Here is a 16,538-nt window from a genome sequence, read left to right on the forward strand (position 1 = left end):
ACAAGCTCAGTGATTTTTCTTCAGAGTTCCACAGCATCTGTTCCCATCAAGGATGCTTTGCTGAACTGCCGGCCCAGCAGCTGCTGGGTGAGCCAAGGGCAGCACTGAGCCTTGTGCACAGACTTACCCACCAACATGAGAAGAGTTCTTATAATGAGGGCTGTGTCCTCACTGCCACTCGGAGACCAGGGCCCCTCTTGCTGACCTATGAGGTGGTCAGGGACCTAGACCATTGATCCAACCTGCAGGGGACGTTTTTCAACTCAGCCTGCTTGAACTGCCTCTTAGTTCAACAGTGCTAACTTGCCTTCTCTAAAAATCAGCTTTTCTCTGGTGCCTGACATTAATAAATATCTGTTTTTAATAAGGATTTGAATGGCGAAGCCTCCTGTTATTTCAATATAGTGGTAAAAACTGAAAGACAGACTCATGGCACTACAGACTACCTCGTGAGACAATGAATGGCTCCTAGGAGTCTGCATGAGTTTCCCAGGATGCTTGTGGGGGCTATTTCTCTCTATTCTTAGGAGGTTTGAGCCCTTCCTCTTGAGCCGAGGGACGCAGCCAGGCAGCTGACCACTAGGCTCAGTAGCACAGAGTTAAACATGCTGTGGTGTTCAGTCCCTCCTGTGGGAGGCCACAGCCATGTCTGTGCCTGTGATCCCAGCAGAGCTCTGTGGGAGAAGAAAGCCCTGCCCCTGAGACATTTTAGGGTACTGTCAGGGAAGGAACAAGGAAAACACACTGAAGAGGTGCTGGAAAAGAAATACTATTTTGCGAGTCTCCTGTTTTCTGTGGTCTTAAAGAATATGGAATTTTTAAGGCCTCACATGTCACATTTTTAGTGATTTACTCAGTAAAGTTGTTCCACTCTCTACTCTGGACTCTGAGTGCAGACCTGGTTCCCCACCGGAACTATCTGTCACTTGTTCCTTGCTCACTGCCAGCCAAGTCAGTACCTCTCTCCCTTGGCACTGTCTCCAAATCCATGCAGATTGGCTCTTCCTCACTGTTAGACTCTCTGCTCCAATGCTGCCCCTTCTGGGCAGTCTGTCTGTCTGCCCATACTAATGAAGAAGCCCAAGTTACCCACCAACTTTCCCATATCACCCGTTACTAAATGATGTATAATGGGCACTGCCAGCATCTGAGATGACCACATCCGCTTGCTGTCCATCACCCCAGTACGATGGAGCTCCAGGGTGGCCTCGCAGGGCTATGCTGTCCACTGTTGGAATCATGTCTGGTGTACTTCAGGTGCTAGTAAGTGTTTTCTGAAAGACTGTCTCTAAAAATAAGTTTAGTAAGAGGCAAGGCAAAGACCAATCCCATCAAGATGAGCTCAGCCTGACAGTTTCTTAGAATCTTTAGTAACAGCAAACTTATAAATTATGTGGACAACAGAGAAACAACAGCTTACTCATTCAGAAAACATGACTGCAGTTTCTGGCTAATAAAAAGATCTGTTCCAAAACCAAAAAAAAAAAAAAAAAAAAAAAAAGCGAGATGAATGAAAATGGAATAATAGGTATAATTAGAGAACAAATGCTTTTGGTTTCCTTAAAAACTTGTGACAATTTGTTCTTTACCAATGAAGAAAAACATACTCTACAAGACACTAACAACTGTAGAAAGATTACAGGAAACATTTCTGTAGGTCTTGCAAAGGGATAAAGAATGTCACTTTTCCCCCTTTTAATGACAGCTATGCCTTTTAAGACTGAGCCACAGGGCCTGAGGACTGCCCCGATCGTGTGCCCATGGTAGCTGTGCGGTTCTGTAAGGCACTGGGTTTTATTCCACTGACCGACACGGTGGAACAGAGACCCCAGCTCCCAAGAGGCAGCTCAGCTGATATCTGAGGAGTCACCCCCCGAGCTGAGCTGCAGGGACACCAGGACATCTGGAAGAAATATGGGTGGCTTTCCTGGTCCAAGGAGGCATTGAATGAGGGGTCCCTGCAAGTCATACACAACAAAGCAGGAAAAACAGGCGACTTGAGGAAGCCAAATGCGACGGTCCTGCTGTTCAGACTGGACTTGATCTCCTGAAGCAAAGGGGTTTTGTTCAAGTCTCTGGGCTTCTAAGCACAGTGGGACGATGGGGCCCATGACTGGCAGCGTGAACGGCCGAAGAGCCGATGCCGTGTGCGCCAGTGTGCGTGGAGGCCCAAGACTTTTTAGGGACAGAGCTCTGCGAGCCCACCAAGGAGCCAGCGGGCACTCTGAGAGCTCTCCTCAAACACCTGATAAGGACGTGACCTCAGTGTCTGCCTGCCACCTTACAGAACCACACCACGCGTGCTGCCTGAACGCCTGCGAACCAGGAAGCCCTGGCCACGCTCTCTTGGCGGCTATCTTCGCTGTGAACCTGCACGCGTGCACATCTCAGGAGCCTTGGGGCAAAGCTTGCAGGTAGGTGGGAAAGGTGAACAATGGTTAAGGCTGAGGACATACGACTGCGGGGGGAGATAAAACAGAGAAACGACTTACATATGTGAGAGCCCTAAAGTTCTCGATGCCACCCACCCTTGGCTCAGCGAGCCCCAGTGCTTGCTCACCAACACAGCCCAGCTTTTTCCCGATAGCACTTCGGACCTTCCTCTGTAGCCTGCGTGACACAGCCCAGGCCAACCAGGTGGGCAGAAGTCCCTGCAAGCTCCTCATGGGGTGCCAGCACGGTTGGTGCCTTTGCCCTCCCCCCTTTAGCTGCCCGAAATGCTGGCCAGAGCTCCATGGAGATGTTTCAGAGCATGTGGGTGACGGTCCTGGCTTGTGGAGCTGTGGGCAGGAAGGTAGGTGGGGCCTGGGGCACTGAGCACATCACAGAGCCGCCCGGGCGCCTGGAATGCCCAACTCTGGGCCTCTTTCATACAAAGGAAAAGGTGCTGCTTGGGGGTTTATATTAGTAGCTGCTGGGTTAGATTTAAAATGCTACAAAGTGGGTAATCCAAAACACGAGGTGTTTTGCCAGCTGCTGCCATTACTAGGCCGTGCTTCTGCATCACACGGTATATTCTTCATGAGATGGATGGCCAAACTGCCCTCCTATCACATGTTAGCCCCAGTTCTGGGGCAGGGGCAAAGACCACCTTTTAGAATCTGATGAAAACCAGAAGTGTCTCCCCTGAAGACCCACACACAGTTAAAATATTCACTTAAATTCAAGTATATCCTTTCCTGCAATTAACTAACGGACTAGTTTCACTTTAAAAATCCAGGGCATAGAAATTCTAAAAATAAAGAGTACCTTCAGGGGCTATTAAATGTTCGGAATAAAAGATTTTCATTTTACTAACAGAGTGCTGGCCATAAACCCTTTGCCTAGTCAGGTCTACTATACACTGACTTACAGTAGCATTTATGAATATTCCATTACAAATAGCCACTTAGTAACACAATCTTTTTTTTTTTTTCTACTGCCTCTACGGTTATCACTGGGGTTTGATTCCAGCTCTACTCCCGGAGGCCATTCCCCCACCCTACTTTTGTTTTATTTCTAATTTTTATTATAGAGGACAGAGAGAAATTGAGAGAGGAAGGGGAGACAGGAAGGGGAGAGAAAGACACCTGCAGACCTGCTTCACTGCTCGTGAGGTGACCCTCAGAAGCTGGTGAGTGGGGGGGGCTTGAACCTGGGTCCTTGAGCTTGGTAATATGTGTGCTTAACTGGTGCACCGCCACCTGGCCCCAGACCATGTTCTAGAATATTGTATCTGCACTTGAAAATAGAAAAAAAATGTGATGACTTTTCAGATTTTAAAATACTTAAGGCAGAAATGCAGAATGCTCAAATTTCCAGTGTAATGTATGCTTTCTCCCTTTTGAAAGAGGCAAAGTTGATTATTATCTACGGGTTTTTTTTTTCTTTTTTTCTTTTTTTTTTTTTTTGGCCTCCAGAGTTATCGCTGGGGCTCAGTGCTTGTACTACGAATCCACTGCTCCTGGAGGCCATATATTTTTTTCCTTTTGTTGCCCTTGTTATCATTGTTGTTGTTGTTATTATTATTGTTGTTGTTGCTGTCACTGTTGTTGGATAGGACCGAGAGAAATGGAGAGATGAGGGGGGAAGATAGGCACCTGCAGACCTGCTTCACCGCTTGCGATGAGACACCCCCCCCCCACAGGTGGGGAGCTGGGGGCTCAAACTGGGATCCTTGTGCCAGTCTTTGTGCTTTGCGCCATGTGCATTTAGCCTGCTGTGCTGCCGCCCGCCCGGCCCCCCTTCCTCTTTTTGTTTTTGTTTAGGAGGAAGCTCATGTGCCTTAGGACACTGTATCTACGTATCCTATAAATGTTGGGAAACTGAGGCTGAGGAAGGAGGCCTCACACAACCAACCACTTGAGTGGAGCCACACACGTGCACACATAGCCATGGCCACGGCTCAGCAGCAGAGCAGCCCTGTGGTGGGCGACTCCACCATTGTTGAGGAAATGCCAACACCACAAAAACAGATCTGTACTCTAAGGTCATAGACGCAGTGCACAACATCCTTTTCCGGGCTCTTAAAACTCTTATTTACACAAGCTAATGACTGTTATCATTTAGTAGTAGGCACTGATGGTCACACAAACCTATGTTCATTATGAGGGGTAGCAGGAAGACAAAAGCAGAACGAGCGTCTATCTCTAGTGGAGGTGGAACTGGGTAAGTGATTTAACTCTCTTGTAAAGGACCACTGCAGCACTGTCCTCTCAGGATCACTGTGAGGAAAGTATAGATCTGCACATGACATCTTGTAGAAGCTCGGGCTTCTAGAAGGCCACATTTCCTTATGTGACTGTCGGCACAACCGTCTCGAAGGGGACTGCCTTGCTATTATAGAAGAGTCTGGCTAAGGAATGTCGGGCCTGTTATTTGAGGTTTCACAAGTGGGGAGAGGGGGAGCTGGGATTAGATTCCAGATATGCTCATTCCTGACCCCTTCAACAGTTATTTATATGGAACTGATGGACAGCCTGGAGATCTGAGGAGGCATAGGACAAGTGGTATGAGACATCAAGAGGAAATGACGTGCAAAACACACTGCCCCATTATTATTTTTTTAATATATATTTATTTTATTTATTTACTCCCTTTTGTTGCCCTTGTTGTTTTATTGTTGTAGTTATTATTGTTGTTGTCGTTGTTGGATAGGACAGAGAGAAATGGAGAGAGGAGGAGAGAAAGACAGACACCTGCAGACCTGCTTCACCACCTGTGAAGCGACTCCCCTGCAGGTGGGGAGCCGGGGTTGAACCGGGAGCCTTATGCCGGTCCTTGTGCTTTGCGCCACCTGCGCTTAGCCCGCTGCGCTACAGCCCGACTCCCTGCCCCATTATTTCTACCAGATCTTTCAGAAGAGCTAGAACAAGCATCCAAAGGTTTAGACTTTAATGACCTTTGTCTGTGACCATGTGTGTGTCACTGATCCCACTAGTGGGGGGATTATCTCAGGGTTGTTAGGGCAAATAGTGAGCTTCATAAGCAAAGAAGCAGTGCTACAGGTCTTTCTCTCTCTCTCTCTCTTTCTCTCTCTCTGTCTCTCTCTCTTTCTCTCCACCTCCCCTCTCAGTTTCTCTCCACTCTACCAAGTAAAAAAAAAAAAAAAAGAGGAAAAAAGTGTTCACCAGGAGTGGTGACACTGTGCCAGCAACAAGCCCCAATGACAACCCGGATGGTAAAACAAGTGTCAAACAGATCACACACAGTACATAACTAAGAGTTCTGTTTTGTACCAAGCAACTAGAATTCCTTGATAGCCTAATGGAGTACTGGGAAAGGAGAATTACCTAGGAAAATAGAGGGTACAAATAAGGGAATATGTGTATTATGTTTAAAGTCAGCCTTTATACCACTAACTAGCAAAGACAAGAGTTCCCAGCTAGCTTTGGTCTCTGCTGTTTGTGACACTGCTCTCTGCGACACTTGCCTTGCCACTCTGAGTGCCCAGAAGCATGCCTCCTTTTTAAAAGTTTTTTTTTAAAGTTTAATTAACTTGTTGGATAGATATAGAGAGAAACTGTGAGGTAATGGAAAGGCAGAGGAGCAAGAGAGACGCCTGCAGCCCTCCTCCACCACCTGTGAAGCTTCCCCTAGAGGAAGCTTCCCCTGGCAGGACTGGCTGGTGGCTTGAAGACACGTCCTTGTACATAGTAGCCTGTGCCCTCAACCAGGTGCGCCACCACCTACTCCCAAGCGTGCCTCCCTGTGATCAGATATATCACGCCCATGATATGGCTGAGACCTTAGGGTCACCAGAGAAAGAAACTTTACATATATATTTACTCTTGCCACGATGGCTAGAGACAAAGAGGAAGAGGGAGAAAGAGGAGGACGCCTGCAGCACCGCTCAGCTGCTCATGAAGCTTCTGCCCGGAACATGGTGACAAGGGCCTTGAACCTCTGATCTACGGAGCATGGTGACGCATGTGTGTTCTATTGGGGGAGCCACCAACACCTGACCTCCAGGATCTTCATTTTTAATAAGATCTCAGGTGAAGTGTTTTTTCCCCCGCTTTTATAAAGGATTCTGCTACCCACAATTAAACACAGTCTTTAAAATTTATGTATTTATTTATTTGCCTCTAGGGTTATTGCTGGGGCTCGGTGCCTGCACTACAAATCCACTGCTCCTGCAGCTATTTTTTTAAATTATTTTTTTGATAGGGCGGAGAGAAGTTGAGAGGGGAGGAGAGAGACAGAGAGGGGGACAGAAAGATAGACACCTGCAGACCTGCTTCGCCTGTGAGCAACCTCCCATGCAGGTGGGGAGCCGGGGCTTGAACTGGGATCCTTGTGCGGTTCCTTGTGCTTCCTACTATGTGCACTTAACCAGGTGTGCTTGTCCAGTCCCGTGGTTATTTAAAATTCTTAAAATAAGCACTGAAAGCTTTTTTTATTATTATTATTTTCCACAGCATGGTTGACACAAAGTTGTCTCATGATTACATTTTTCTTCTCAGTTTTTCAAGTGCCACCACTTAATTGCCTTCCTGAACATTTCCAGATATTCACTGAAAGTTTTTATAAACATTAGAAAATCAGATTTATAATTCTTGCTGTGGCAAATAAACTGATTCTCAAAACTGATCTCCATTCACAGCTAATTCTCCCATAAATATTATGACAAGTGTGAAATCACTAATGATCTGAGCAGTAAAGTAACAGGAAAATAGAACTTCTTGACTGATTTCAGTGTGGCCTGAGTAGGAGTATCAGTGAAAGAAACATCAATGACTAAATCTAGTTCTCAACCCCTGGTGCTAGCTAGCCCTGTGCTAGTCATCCTTCCTAGACCTTGGTCTCCTCACCCGTGAAGCAAATAACAGCTCAAACAGCTTTTAGGGCTACTCCGCCCTGTACATTCTACAGTCCTCTGAGCTACAGTCCTTTATTTTTCGCCTCCAGGGTTACTGCCGGGGCTCGGTGCCTGCACTACTACTACAAATCCACTGCTCCTGGAGGCCATATTTCCCTTTTGTTGCCCTTGTTGTTATTACTGCTATTGCTGTCGTTATTGCTGGATAGGACAGAGAGAAATGGAGAGAGGAGGGGAAGACAGAGGGGGAGAGAAAGACAGACACCTACAGACCTGCTTCACCGCCTGTGAAGCAACCTCCCCTGCAGGTGGGGAGCCAGGGGCTCAAACCGGGATCCTTAGGCTGGTCCTTGTGCTTTGTGCCATGTGCTACTGCCCTGCCTCTGAGCTACAGTACTTTTTTTTTTTTTTAAAAAATTATTTATTCCCTTTTGTTGCCCTTGTTGTTTTATTGTTGTAGTTATTATTGTTGTTGTTATTGATGTTGTTGTTGTTGGATAGGACAGAGAGAAATGGAGAGAGGAGGGGAAGACAGAGAGGAGGAGAGAAAGACAGACACCTGCAGACCTGCTTCACCGCCTGTGAAGCGACCTCCCTGCAGGTGGGGAGCCGGGGGCTCGAACCGGAATCCTTACGCCGGTCCCTGTGCTTTGCACCACCTGCATTTAACCCACTGTGCTACTGCCCGATTCCCGCTACAGTACTTTTCAACAAGCACACAGGAAGCCTAATTTGCCTTAATCCACTGCATTTAACTCTCTCATTGTTTGTCTGAACACCACATAAGGGGCAAGCTGCTACAAACCAGTGTCTAAATACAGAACAGATAAATGGAGACGCCACACTGGGAACAGGCAGGTGTGGGCATTAGCACCAGCAGGAAGAGGGGCTCAGACTCCCTGTAAACAGCTGGCAGTTGGGTCCAGCTGCTCACAGATCAGAAGTGTGGGATCTTCCCCAGTGCAGTTACGTGAGAAGTGAGGCAAATTTAAAAATAGCCTGAGCTCAGCCACAGAGGTTAATGTTGTCAATGGCTTTCAACTCGTCAGGTTGACAGGAAGGGGAGTAACTATAGCAACAGAAATATGAGCAAAAGAAGTGTCTTCTGAAGTTGACAGGAAAACTTTAGAGTTAATAAAACATCTCTTTCGATTCTTGTCTCTAAACCTTCAAGTTCACGTAGTTTAATTACTTGGAGATAAAATCAGAATTCTGGTAGAGTTGTGCTCAGCATTTGGTAGGCCTCGGGTGTGAGGCCGGTGTCTGACCTCCAGCGCTACTGGAACAAAGCATGCTTGTGTTTTGCGAATCTCTGGGTCCTAGAGTGGTGCTTGGTGCCTCCTTTCTCTCTTGACTGCTCATAAAAACATAAAATAAAAATCCAAAATCTTTCTCTTTCAATTTTGGGTTCCAGAACTCTAAGGCCCCACTGCCAACTGCCTGCTTTTCTGCTTCTATAACTAACTGAATGCCCGAATAAATGCCTTTACAACAATTTTTTGCTGTCTCTGGGGCTTCATCACTTCAGACTGACTTTTTTTGGATAGTACGTGTGCAACAAAGAGACAGAGAGACAGAAGGAAAGGAACCATAGCACTGACATTTCCCTGTCTGTAGGAGGGACTGAGCTCAAGCCTGCCTGGAGCTGCTTTGTAGGCCCACCTTTATGTAACTCTTAGCTGAGCGCTTCTTCTCTGCATTTGTTTTATGGGTTATAAAAATAGCTTTGAACTGCACCTGACATTTTAAGATATTATTGCTACAGGTCTGAAGAAAACAGGGTAGGTAACATGGAGTTCTTCTGAAATGAAAGGAACTTAGTGAAAATAATTAAAATTAGAAAGTGGAGAACTACCCCTGAGAATAAGTTTCTGAGTCACCTCAGAAGCCTGCGATCCTGGGTGAAATGGAGGCTTATCAATCTGAATGTCAAGAAGTACAACTGAGACTAGCAAAACAGATCCAGGTTTAATCCCAGCTTCCACTGCATCGAAGGAAGTTTCAGTGCTGTGGTGCTCCTCCCCAGTGCAAGTGGGGAGCCGGGAGCTCGAACCGTGATCCTTACTTGGGCCCTTGTGCTGGTATATATACACAATGGAACACTACTCGGCTATTAAAAATGGTGATTTCACCTTTTTCAGCTCATCTTGGATGAAACTTGAAGGAACCATGTGAAGTGAGATAAGTCAGAAACAGGATGAATACGGGGTGATCTCACTCATAGGCAGAAGTTGAAAAACAAGATCAGAAGAGAAAACACACAGCAGAACCTGGACTGGAGCTGGTGTATTGCACCGAAGTCAAAGACTCTGGGGTCGGCGGGTGGGGGGGTTCAGGTCCTGGAACATGATGACAGAGGAGGACCTGGCGGAGGTTGAGTTGTTATGTAGAAAACTGGGAAATATTATGTACGAATTATTGCATTTTCACCTGTAAGCTATTAATCTCCCAATAAGGAAATTAAAAAAACAACAACTGCCCCTTAGACTATTTGAGATCTATGGTGATCATAAGGGGGATGGGCACATGAACTCTAATGATGCTTGCGGCGAGTGTTTATATATATGTAGGTGTGAAGCTACACTGTGAACTATTGTGATTTTGTGAACCAATGCTAAGTACTACTAATGGAGATATCTGAAAGAGTAAAGCCTGAGAACTTCATATTGTGACATGTAAGACTCACATGCAAACTGGGCTTCATGCTAGGGCTGTTTCTTACAGTATAAGCACAGCCCGAGATAAGAAAAGGCCACATGCAACTTGTGAGCTGCTGTATTGCGCTAATCTCCAACACTGTGCACCTGTGACAAAAGTAGTAAATCAACATTTCACCAATAAAGTGATCTTCAAAACATAATGAAACTGCGGCCATGGAAATAGCTGGACCTGTAGAGCACAGGGCTTTGTACATGTGAGGTTACTGGTTCAATCCCCAGTACACAGGTACTGGAGTGGCTCTCTGAGGGGCGTTTTTTCTCTCTCTCTCTCCTTCCCTCCCTCCCTCTCTCTGCCATATGAAATAAATAAAAATACTTTATAAATAAAAAAAGGAAACGGTCATGTAATCCATTTCAGGCAGGTGATAAAAGACATACGTTGAAAAAAAATAAAAGTAACAGTCATAATAGTAAAGAACTGACCATATGCTCTTGCAAGTTCAACATGTTATTCTAGTTTACTGTAGATATTTACAAAAGGTGTGTATTGAAATTTGATATGTGTAGTTAGATCACCCAATTCTGAATTTCAAACTTATTTACTAATGGGCCAATCTCTGGAAACATCACTGAGTCTCCTCACCATGCAACGTGAATGAGTAGTGACCGCTCTCCTACTGTAGTGCTGAGAGGGCTGACCTGGAGAGTGGGAGTCAGGGGCAGGACTATCATGATTCTTGGGGCCACTTTTCTTTGTTTGCTTACCAAGATGAGTGTCCATCACCTTTGCGCAGTATTTGCACATGGCGTCCAGATCATTCAGCTGTCCTTGAAGGAAGGAAATCTGGGCTTCTAATTCTTCCTCCTAAAACAAAGAGGAGCAGAGATATGAACATTTTCAAATAAAATCTTCAAAGTTCTCTTCATGATCTTAAAGAGACACAACAGTTTTTCAGTCCCGAGACAAAATAAATAGCAAGGAAATAGAGCAAACTTACTGTTGTCACTACAAACAGAAATAAAGGACAAAAAAGAGACTTAAAAATGTCCTAAGTTTTCCTAATTGAACGACAGCTTTGTGTCAAGTATAAATGTTCACCTACACAACTTTATATTGAAAAATACATAAAACAACTCCTATGAATAGTGAGTCACAGAAATTGGGAAGGTGAATTGGATTCCAGTGGACTATATTTCCTAGACAGTGGGTACAAAAACAATTTCCACTCATACTCACTTGAGAACTAAAGATTTCCATTTCTTTGTTTTTAAAAATATTTATTTATTCCCTTTTGTTGCCCTTGTTGTTTTATTATTGTTGTAGTTATTATTATTGTTGTTGTTGGATAGGACAGAGAGAAATGGAGAGAGGAGGGGAAGACAGAGAGGGGAGAGAAAGACAGACACCTGCAGACCTGCTTCACTGCCTGTGAAGCGACTCCCCTGCAGGTGGGAAGCAGGGGGCTTGAACTGGGATCCTTATGCCAGTCCTTGTGTTTCACGCCATGTGCGCTTAACCTGCTGCACTATGGCCCAACTCCCAGATTTCCATTTCTTTAGACAAATCTCATAATTTTCTAGACAATGATAAGCTTTTAAAATGTGAGGTTTCCCAAAACACTTGGAAAAGTTTTGCCCCTATACCCCAGAAAGAACACTTATACTTCCTCTCTTGATATGACACTAGAGTATTTTATTTACTTATTGTTTCTAGGAAAAAACTTTCCGAGTTGAGTAATCATATAAATGATGAAAAACTATCTAAGAAAAAAGTCTGCTTTTTTTTTTTTATTCTCTAGGAAAAGGAAACAATACATGAAAAAAAAAATCCTAAAGACATTTAGAAGACTATGGGGGTATTTGCTCAGAGAGAGACTAGTCCACATCACATAGGCTATTTTCAGTCAAGTTAACTAGGACACAGAGTAAGTTGCCAGAACTAGAATAGGCTAGAAAATTTGAGTTTTTCTGCATCTGATATTTGTCCATTCACATGAAAATCCTCTGTGATGTTAAAAACAAGAGAAAAGAAACCTACTGAGATATCTTTTTTCTTAGAGAGTGAGTATAGTTTGACTTGTGGGTGAAAATCAACTTAAAAAAAATTTTTTTTTAAGTTTTTATTTATTTATTTCCTTTCATTGCCCTTGTTGTTTTATTGTTGTAGTTATTACTGATATCGTCGTTGTTGGATAGGACAGAGAGAAATGGAGAGAGGAGGGGAAGACAGAGAGGGAAGAGAAAGACAGACACCTGCAGACCTGCTTCACTGCCTGTGGAGCAACTCCCCTGCAGGTGGGGAGCCGGGGGCTCAAACCGGGATCCTTCCGCCAGTCCTTGAGCTCTGTGCTACCGTCTGACCCTCGAAAACCAATTTCTGGAAAGGTTATCTGTAGGTGTATTCCTTTAACAGCACACACATATGCAACACGGAAGCACTGCCGCTTTGACTGCTGCCTGGAAAATGAACCCTCAAGAAAATGCTCTTAAATGCTTCACACATCAGCAGACATAGTGACGACTCTAAAAACAAATCATTGTGAAATGCCCACTGTGGGATTCTGTCAGCACTGACCACCTTCTTTACAAAGAAAAGCACAAAGCCCAGCAGCCTCTCCTCTGATACTCAAAATGACAAATGCCACTGGAAGGAGTCCAACCACGAGTGTTTACAGGGCCCTATGTAGACAGTGCACCTTCCGGATTTTGGGGGTGGGCTTTAAAGTGATAAGGGGCCAGACAGTGGCACACCTTGGTGAGTACTCATGTTACAGTGTTCAAGGACCCAAGTTCAAGCCCCTGGTCCCTACCTGCAGGGGGGGAAAGCTTTGCAAGTGGTGAAGCAGGGCTGCAGGGGTCTCTCTCCCTATCTCTCCCTCCCCTCTCAATTTCCCTCTGCTTCTATCCAATAATAAATGAGTAACATGGTAAAAAACATAGTTTTGAAAGGGTTTTTTTCCTTTGTTTCTGCATAGGTTTAGGTTTCCCTGGTCCATTAGGACAGTGCACAAGTTAGAGAAAGAAGCTGTTCCGTGGTTGTGGTTGTTCACCTAAGATGGCCGCCAATGACGTCCTCCACCCTCGTGTGCAGGTTCATCCCCTTCATCCCCTTCCCGTTGAGTGTAGGCTGACCTTGGGACTTGTCTTGATCTGGAGAAGGCAGCCGAAGTCAAGCAGTGCCAGTTTGGGGCTAGTTATAGAGCCCTGCCAACTTCTGTTTTCATAAGCAGAAAGTAGCTACCACATTAGAAGGCAAGTCAAGATAGAGCACTGGAAGAATGGGAGAGGGCACAGGGAAAGAAAGAGGCCCCATGAGAAGCACTGAGGTTCCAAACACATGAATACAGCAGTTCCAGCCTGTAGGCCAATCCAGATGCAGTCATGTGGAGTCCACATCACATGCAGCAGAACAGCTTAACTGAGCCTTGTACTAAGTAAGGTCTGACCCATCAACCTTTATAAAAATAACAATGCTGTTTTAGGGGGTGGAATTTTGGAGTGAGTCATTATGCAGCAACAGGTAACTGAAACAGTGGTAAAGTGGAGAGAACACCAGATTGATACAGGCCATGAGGAAAATTTGAGTTCTACTTTTAGCACTGCCATTACCAAGCCATATAAACTTAAGCATCATCTTCCTCATCTGTCCATAAATTGGGTCTTCTCTGGAGAAGGCCACAGTTAGATAGTTTGCTCCCAAAGAGCTTATGAGGTAGAAGTTAGAAAACAAGAGTTACACAAATTACTAGAGTCAGGTAGAGTACATCAAGTCTTATACCGAAATAAGAAAAACAAATATAATGGAAGAAAATTTGTTCAGGGAATTCCATTCCATGGTTCTCATCTTCCTACTGAGCAATCAGTCACCTTGTCAATGTGTCACAGACCCAGACTCTGCCCGAGGAGTCTAGAACTGCCAGAGGATGGAAAGCAGGCCTTGCAGGTGGCCAGCGGCTGGGGCATGGTCAGTTCCAAATGGACAAAGGACACTGCCTCCTGACTTAAAGATATCTTCTTTGTTTGCTCTGTGCATTTGTTTAATTTGGATTATGCAATCACTTCTTTTAAAATGCAAATCCCTTGGGAGTCTTGTCATTTGGCTTTATGGACTTATTTTATCCAGTTTGCTATTTATTGATTGATTTATTTATTTTTATGTGGCCCAGGGAACAGATTCTAGAGCATGTACAGTACTCACTGAACAGCCTCTATGGCCCAGTTTTAAAAAATTTTTTAAGAGAGGCTGAGAGGTGTGTGGGGGCAGGGAAGGATATGCCATAGCAGTGTCTGCCCTGGCACAGCGAGGCATGTGCTGTAGCAGGTGAGCCATCTCTGGGCCTGTTTTCCCTTTCAGAGCTGTGAGAGAAGAACTTGAGAGGTGACACCAGAGAAGACAGGCCTGGGCTGCTGGCTGTGAGGTCTTAAGACTATTGCAGGAAAGCATATTGTTCACAATGCTCCTCTATAAACACTTTTCTGGGTTAGTAGGAGTGTTACCGTAAAAAGAGAGAGAGAGAGATAGCACTGGTGTTCTCTGTTTCATTCAGTGCATAATTTGCATAAGTATTTGGAGAAGTCCAAGAGGGCGACAACTTCAAGAACTTGCTGGGTGAGTGTGCAGGGTGGAACAAACAAACAACAACAAGAAAAAAAAAACAAACAATTTTCTAAGTTTGCTTAAGATTCTGGTGGCAAATAAAAAGTATTTTGCTTGCCTAGATTCCAGGAAACCTCAAAACAAATAGCATCTACTCTGCAGAGAATAGCAACGTTAATTAATTTAAACCTATTTCTTTCCAAAGGAAGACTCACATAAAAATTCCAATATGTGAGTGGAAAAAAAAAAAAAAAAAAGGAAGATTCTGGTTGAAACCAACCTAAGGGCACATGAATATCTTTTTTGGAAGTTTTAAATCTGGTGTTTCCCCTCTCTAGAATTTGCTCAAATCTTAAGCCATCCCATTATCCTTCAACTACCACTCAGATTTTATATAGGAATGCAATAACTTGGAGGCAAAAGGGTAGCTTGTCATTTATTCTTTACTTTGTTACATAATTACAGATAGGAAAGAGCCAAGAATCAAGTTTCTAAAACTGTGGAAACTGATTTTACATTTCTATCCTACCTTATGCTCCACATTCCCCGAAACTAACAGGTTTTGCACACTGACAGCTTTAGTCACTGGTCCTCTGTCAGAAAGATAAAAAAAGATTCTTGGCTGATCGCCCTGAGGTCGTAGGACATCCACTATCTAGCATGACTCTATGTGTAGACATGGCACAGGAGGGCAATGCTCATACTTGTCTCTGCACACATGATCTGCCTCCTGCTACAAACGGGAGAGTGGTGGAACAGGAGGAGTTCTGGAGTTCAAACGCCTTCACTCAAACCCTCTTTGTGCCTGTTACTAGCAGACGGCTTGATCATGGATAAGTTCCTTAGTGTGTCTCCCCACACCCTACCTGGCAGAACCCGTGAAACAAGAACTGAGCATGCAGGGCGAGCACAGCACCCAGGACCGAAGCAGTACCCCAGGGCCCGGCAGTGACACACCTGGTGGAACGCTCATGTTGTCGTGCTCAAGGGTGAGTTCAAACCCGCCAGTCGCCACTCGCAGTGAGAAAGTTTCACAAGTGGTGAGGCAGCGCTGCACATGCCTGTCCTTCTCTCTCCCTCTCTGCCTCCCCCATCTCTGTCGATTTCTCTCTGTTTCTGTTTAAAAGCAGTGGTGCTCGATAAAGGAAATCGTTCTTTTCACTCAGCTCTGCGTCTCGCACATGCACAATTTCTTTACTCTGGCCTGACTTCCCCAGCTTTTTATTTTTCTCCTCAGATACAGACGTGGTGATACACAACAGCACTCGATCTGTCTGGAACCGTGACAAGTAAATAAGCTGTTTATTGTCCCCCTGGCACCTTGTCACTGCTATGTGGCACTGGGGCTCCAGCTTGTGTTGTGCACATGGCCAGCCAAGCACTTACCATTACTTACCCACTGGCCCCAGAAAACATTTTTCCAAACAACAACAACAAAAAGTTTCACTATCACATCAAAACAGTAAGTTGGATTTTAAATACAGGGCTTTATGACTCACTGTTGGTAAATACTTATTTATTAAAAAAACAAACAAAAATCTTCTATTTGACTTAGCCCAGAAAAATCAATTCTGATGTAAGAGCTGTCACAGCCTTAAGTTCTGGGGAGCAGACTGCCGTGCAAGGTTAAGGAACTGTTAGTGTAGACTATGCAAGACCAGTCTTAGTTGGCAGCCTTGTAGGGGAGGACTAGAGGACAAGGGTCTTTGGAAGAGAAACTGTTGGAAGAAAAATTAGCTAGTAAAAAGAAAAAACCTTTCATATCATTGTAATGCCACTCACCATGTTTTGCGTTTGTTAGTTCATTTAATCCTCACGACTGATCAATAGTCTCTTACATGAACTCTGGCCTCCTGTCTGTAAGGCACATTTTCGGGATTTACACACCAGGGCTCAACAGCTTTTGAGAATGCATGTCACTTGGCCCCCTGAACCCGTCTCATCCTGGCGTTATTTCCTGTGCTCCGTTACCCAGGTCCTC

General features: G+C 44.8%; 1 protein-coding gene and 2 long non-coding RNA genes across 6 annotated transcripts in view; 2 read left to right on the forward strand and 1 right to left on the reverse strand.

The window, feature by feature from the left end:
• Positions 1 to 16,538, reverse strand: part of TBC1D5 (TBC1 domain family member 5) — a 504,373-nt gene that overhangs the window by 6,766 nt on the left and 481,069 nt on the right. For all 4 annotated transcript variants that reach the window (XM_060180867.1, XM_007529715.3, XM_007529708.3 and 1 more), the window contains one exon: positions 10,726 to 10,825. In XM_060180867.1, coding sequence (XP_060036850.1) covers positions 10,726 to 10,825 — 100 coding nt within the window. The remainder of the gene's footprint in view (positions 1 to 10,725; positions 10,826 to 16,538) is intronic.
• Positions 2,330 to 5,023, forward strand: LOC132535320 (uncharacterized). The gene is made up of 2 exons (XR_009547117.1): positions 2,330 to 2,414; positions 4,933 to 5,023. It is a non-coding gene; the product is annotated as an uncharacterized LOC132535320 (long non-coding RNA).
• LOC132535318 (uncharacterized) overlaps positions 5,063 to 16,538 on the forward strand; it is a 28,120-nt gene continuing 16,644 nt past the window's right edge. Inside the window, exon 1 of the long non-coding RNA XR_009547115.1 lies at positions 5,063 to 5,363. This is a non-coding gene — a long non-coding RNA (uncharacterized LOC132535318). The remainder of the gene's footprint in view (positions 5,364 to 16,538) is intronic.

This window comes from Erinaceus europaeus, chromosome 21 (genome assembly GCF_950295315.1).
Source record: "Erinaceus europaeus chromosome 21, mEriEur2.1, whole genome shotgun sequence".
In the NCBI taxonomy this organism is placed as follows: Eukaryota; Metazoa; Chordata; class Mammalia; order Eulipotyphla; family Erinaceidae; genus Erinaceus; species Erinaceus europaeus.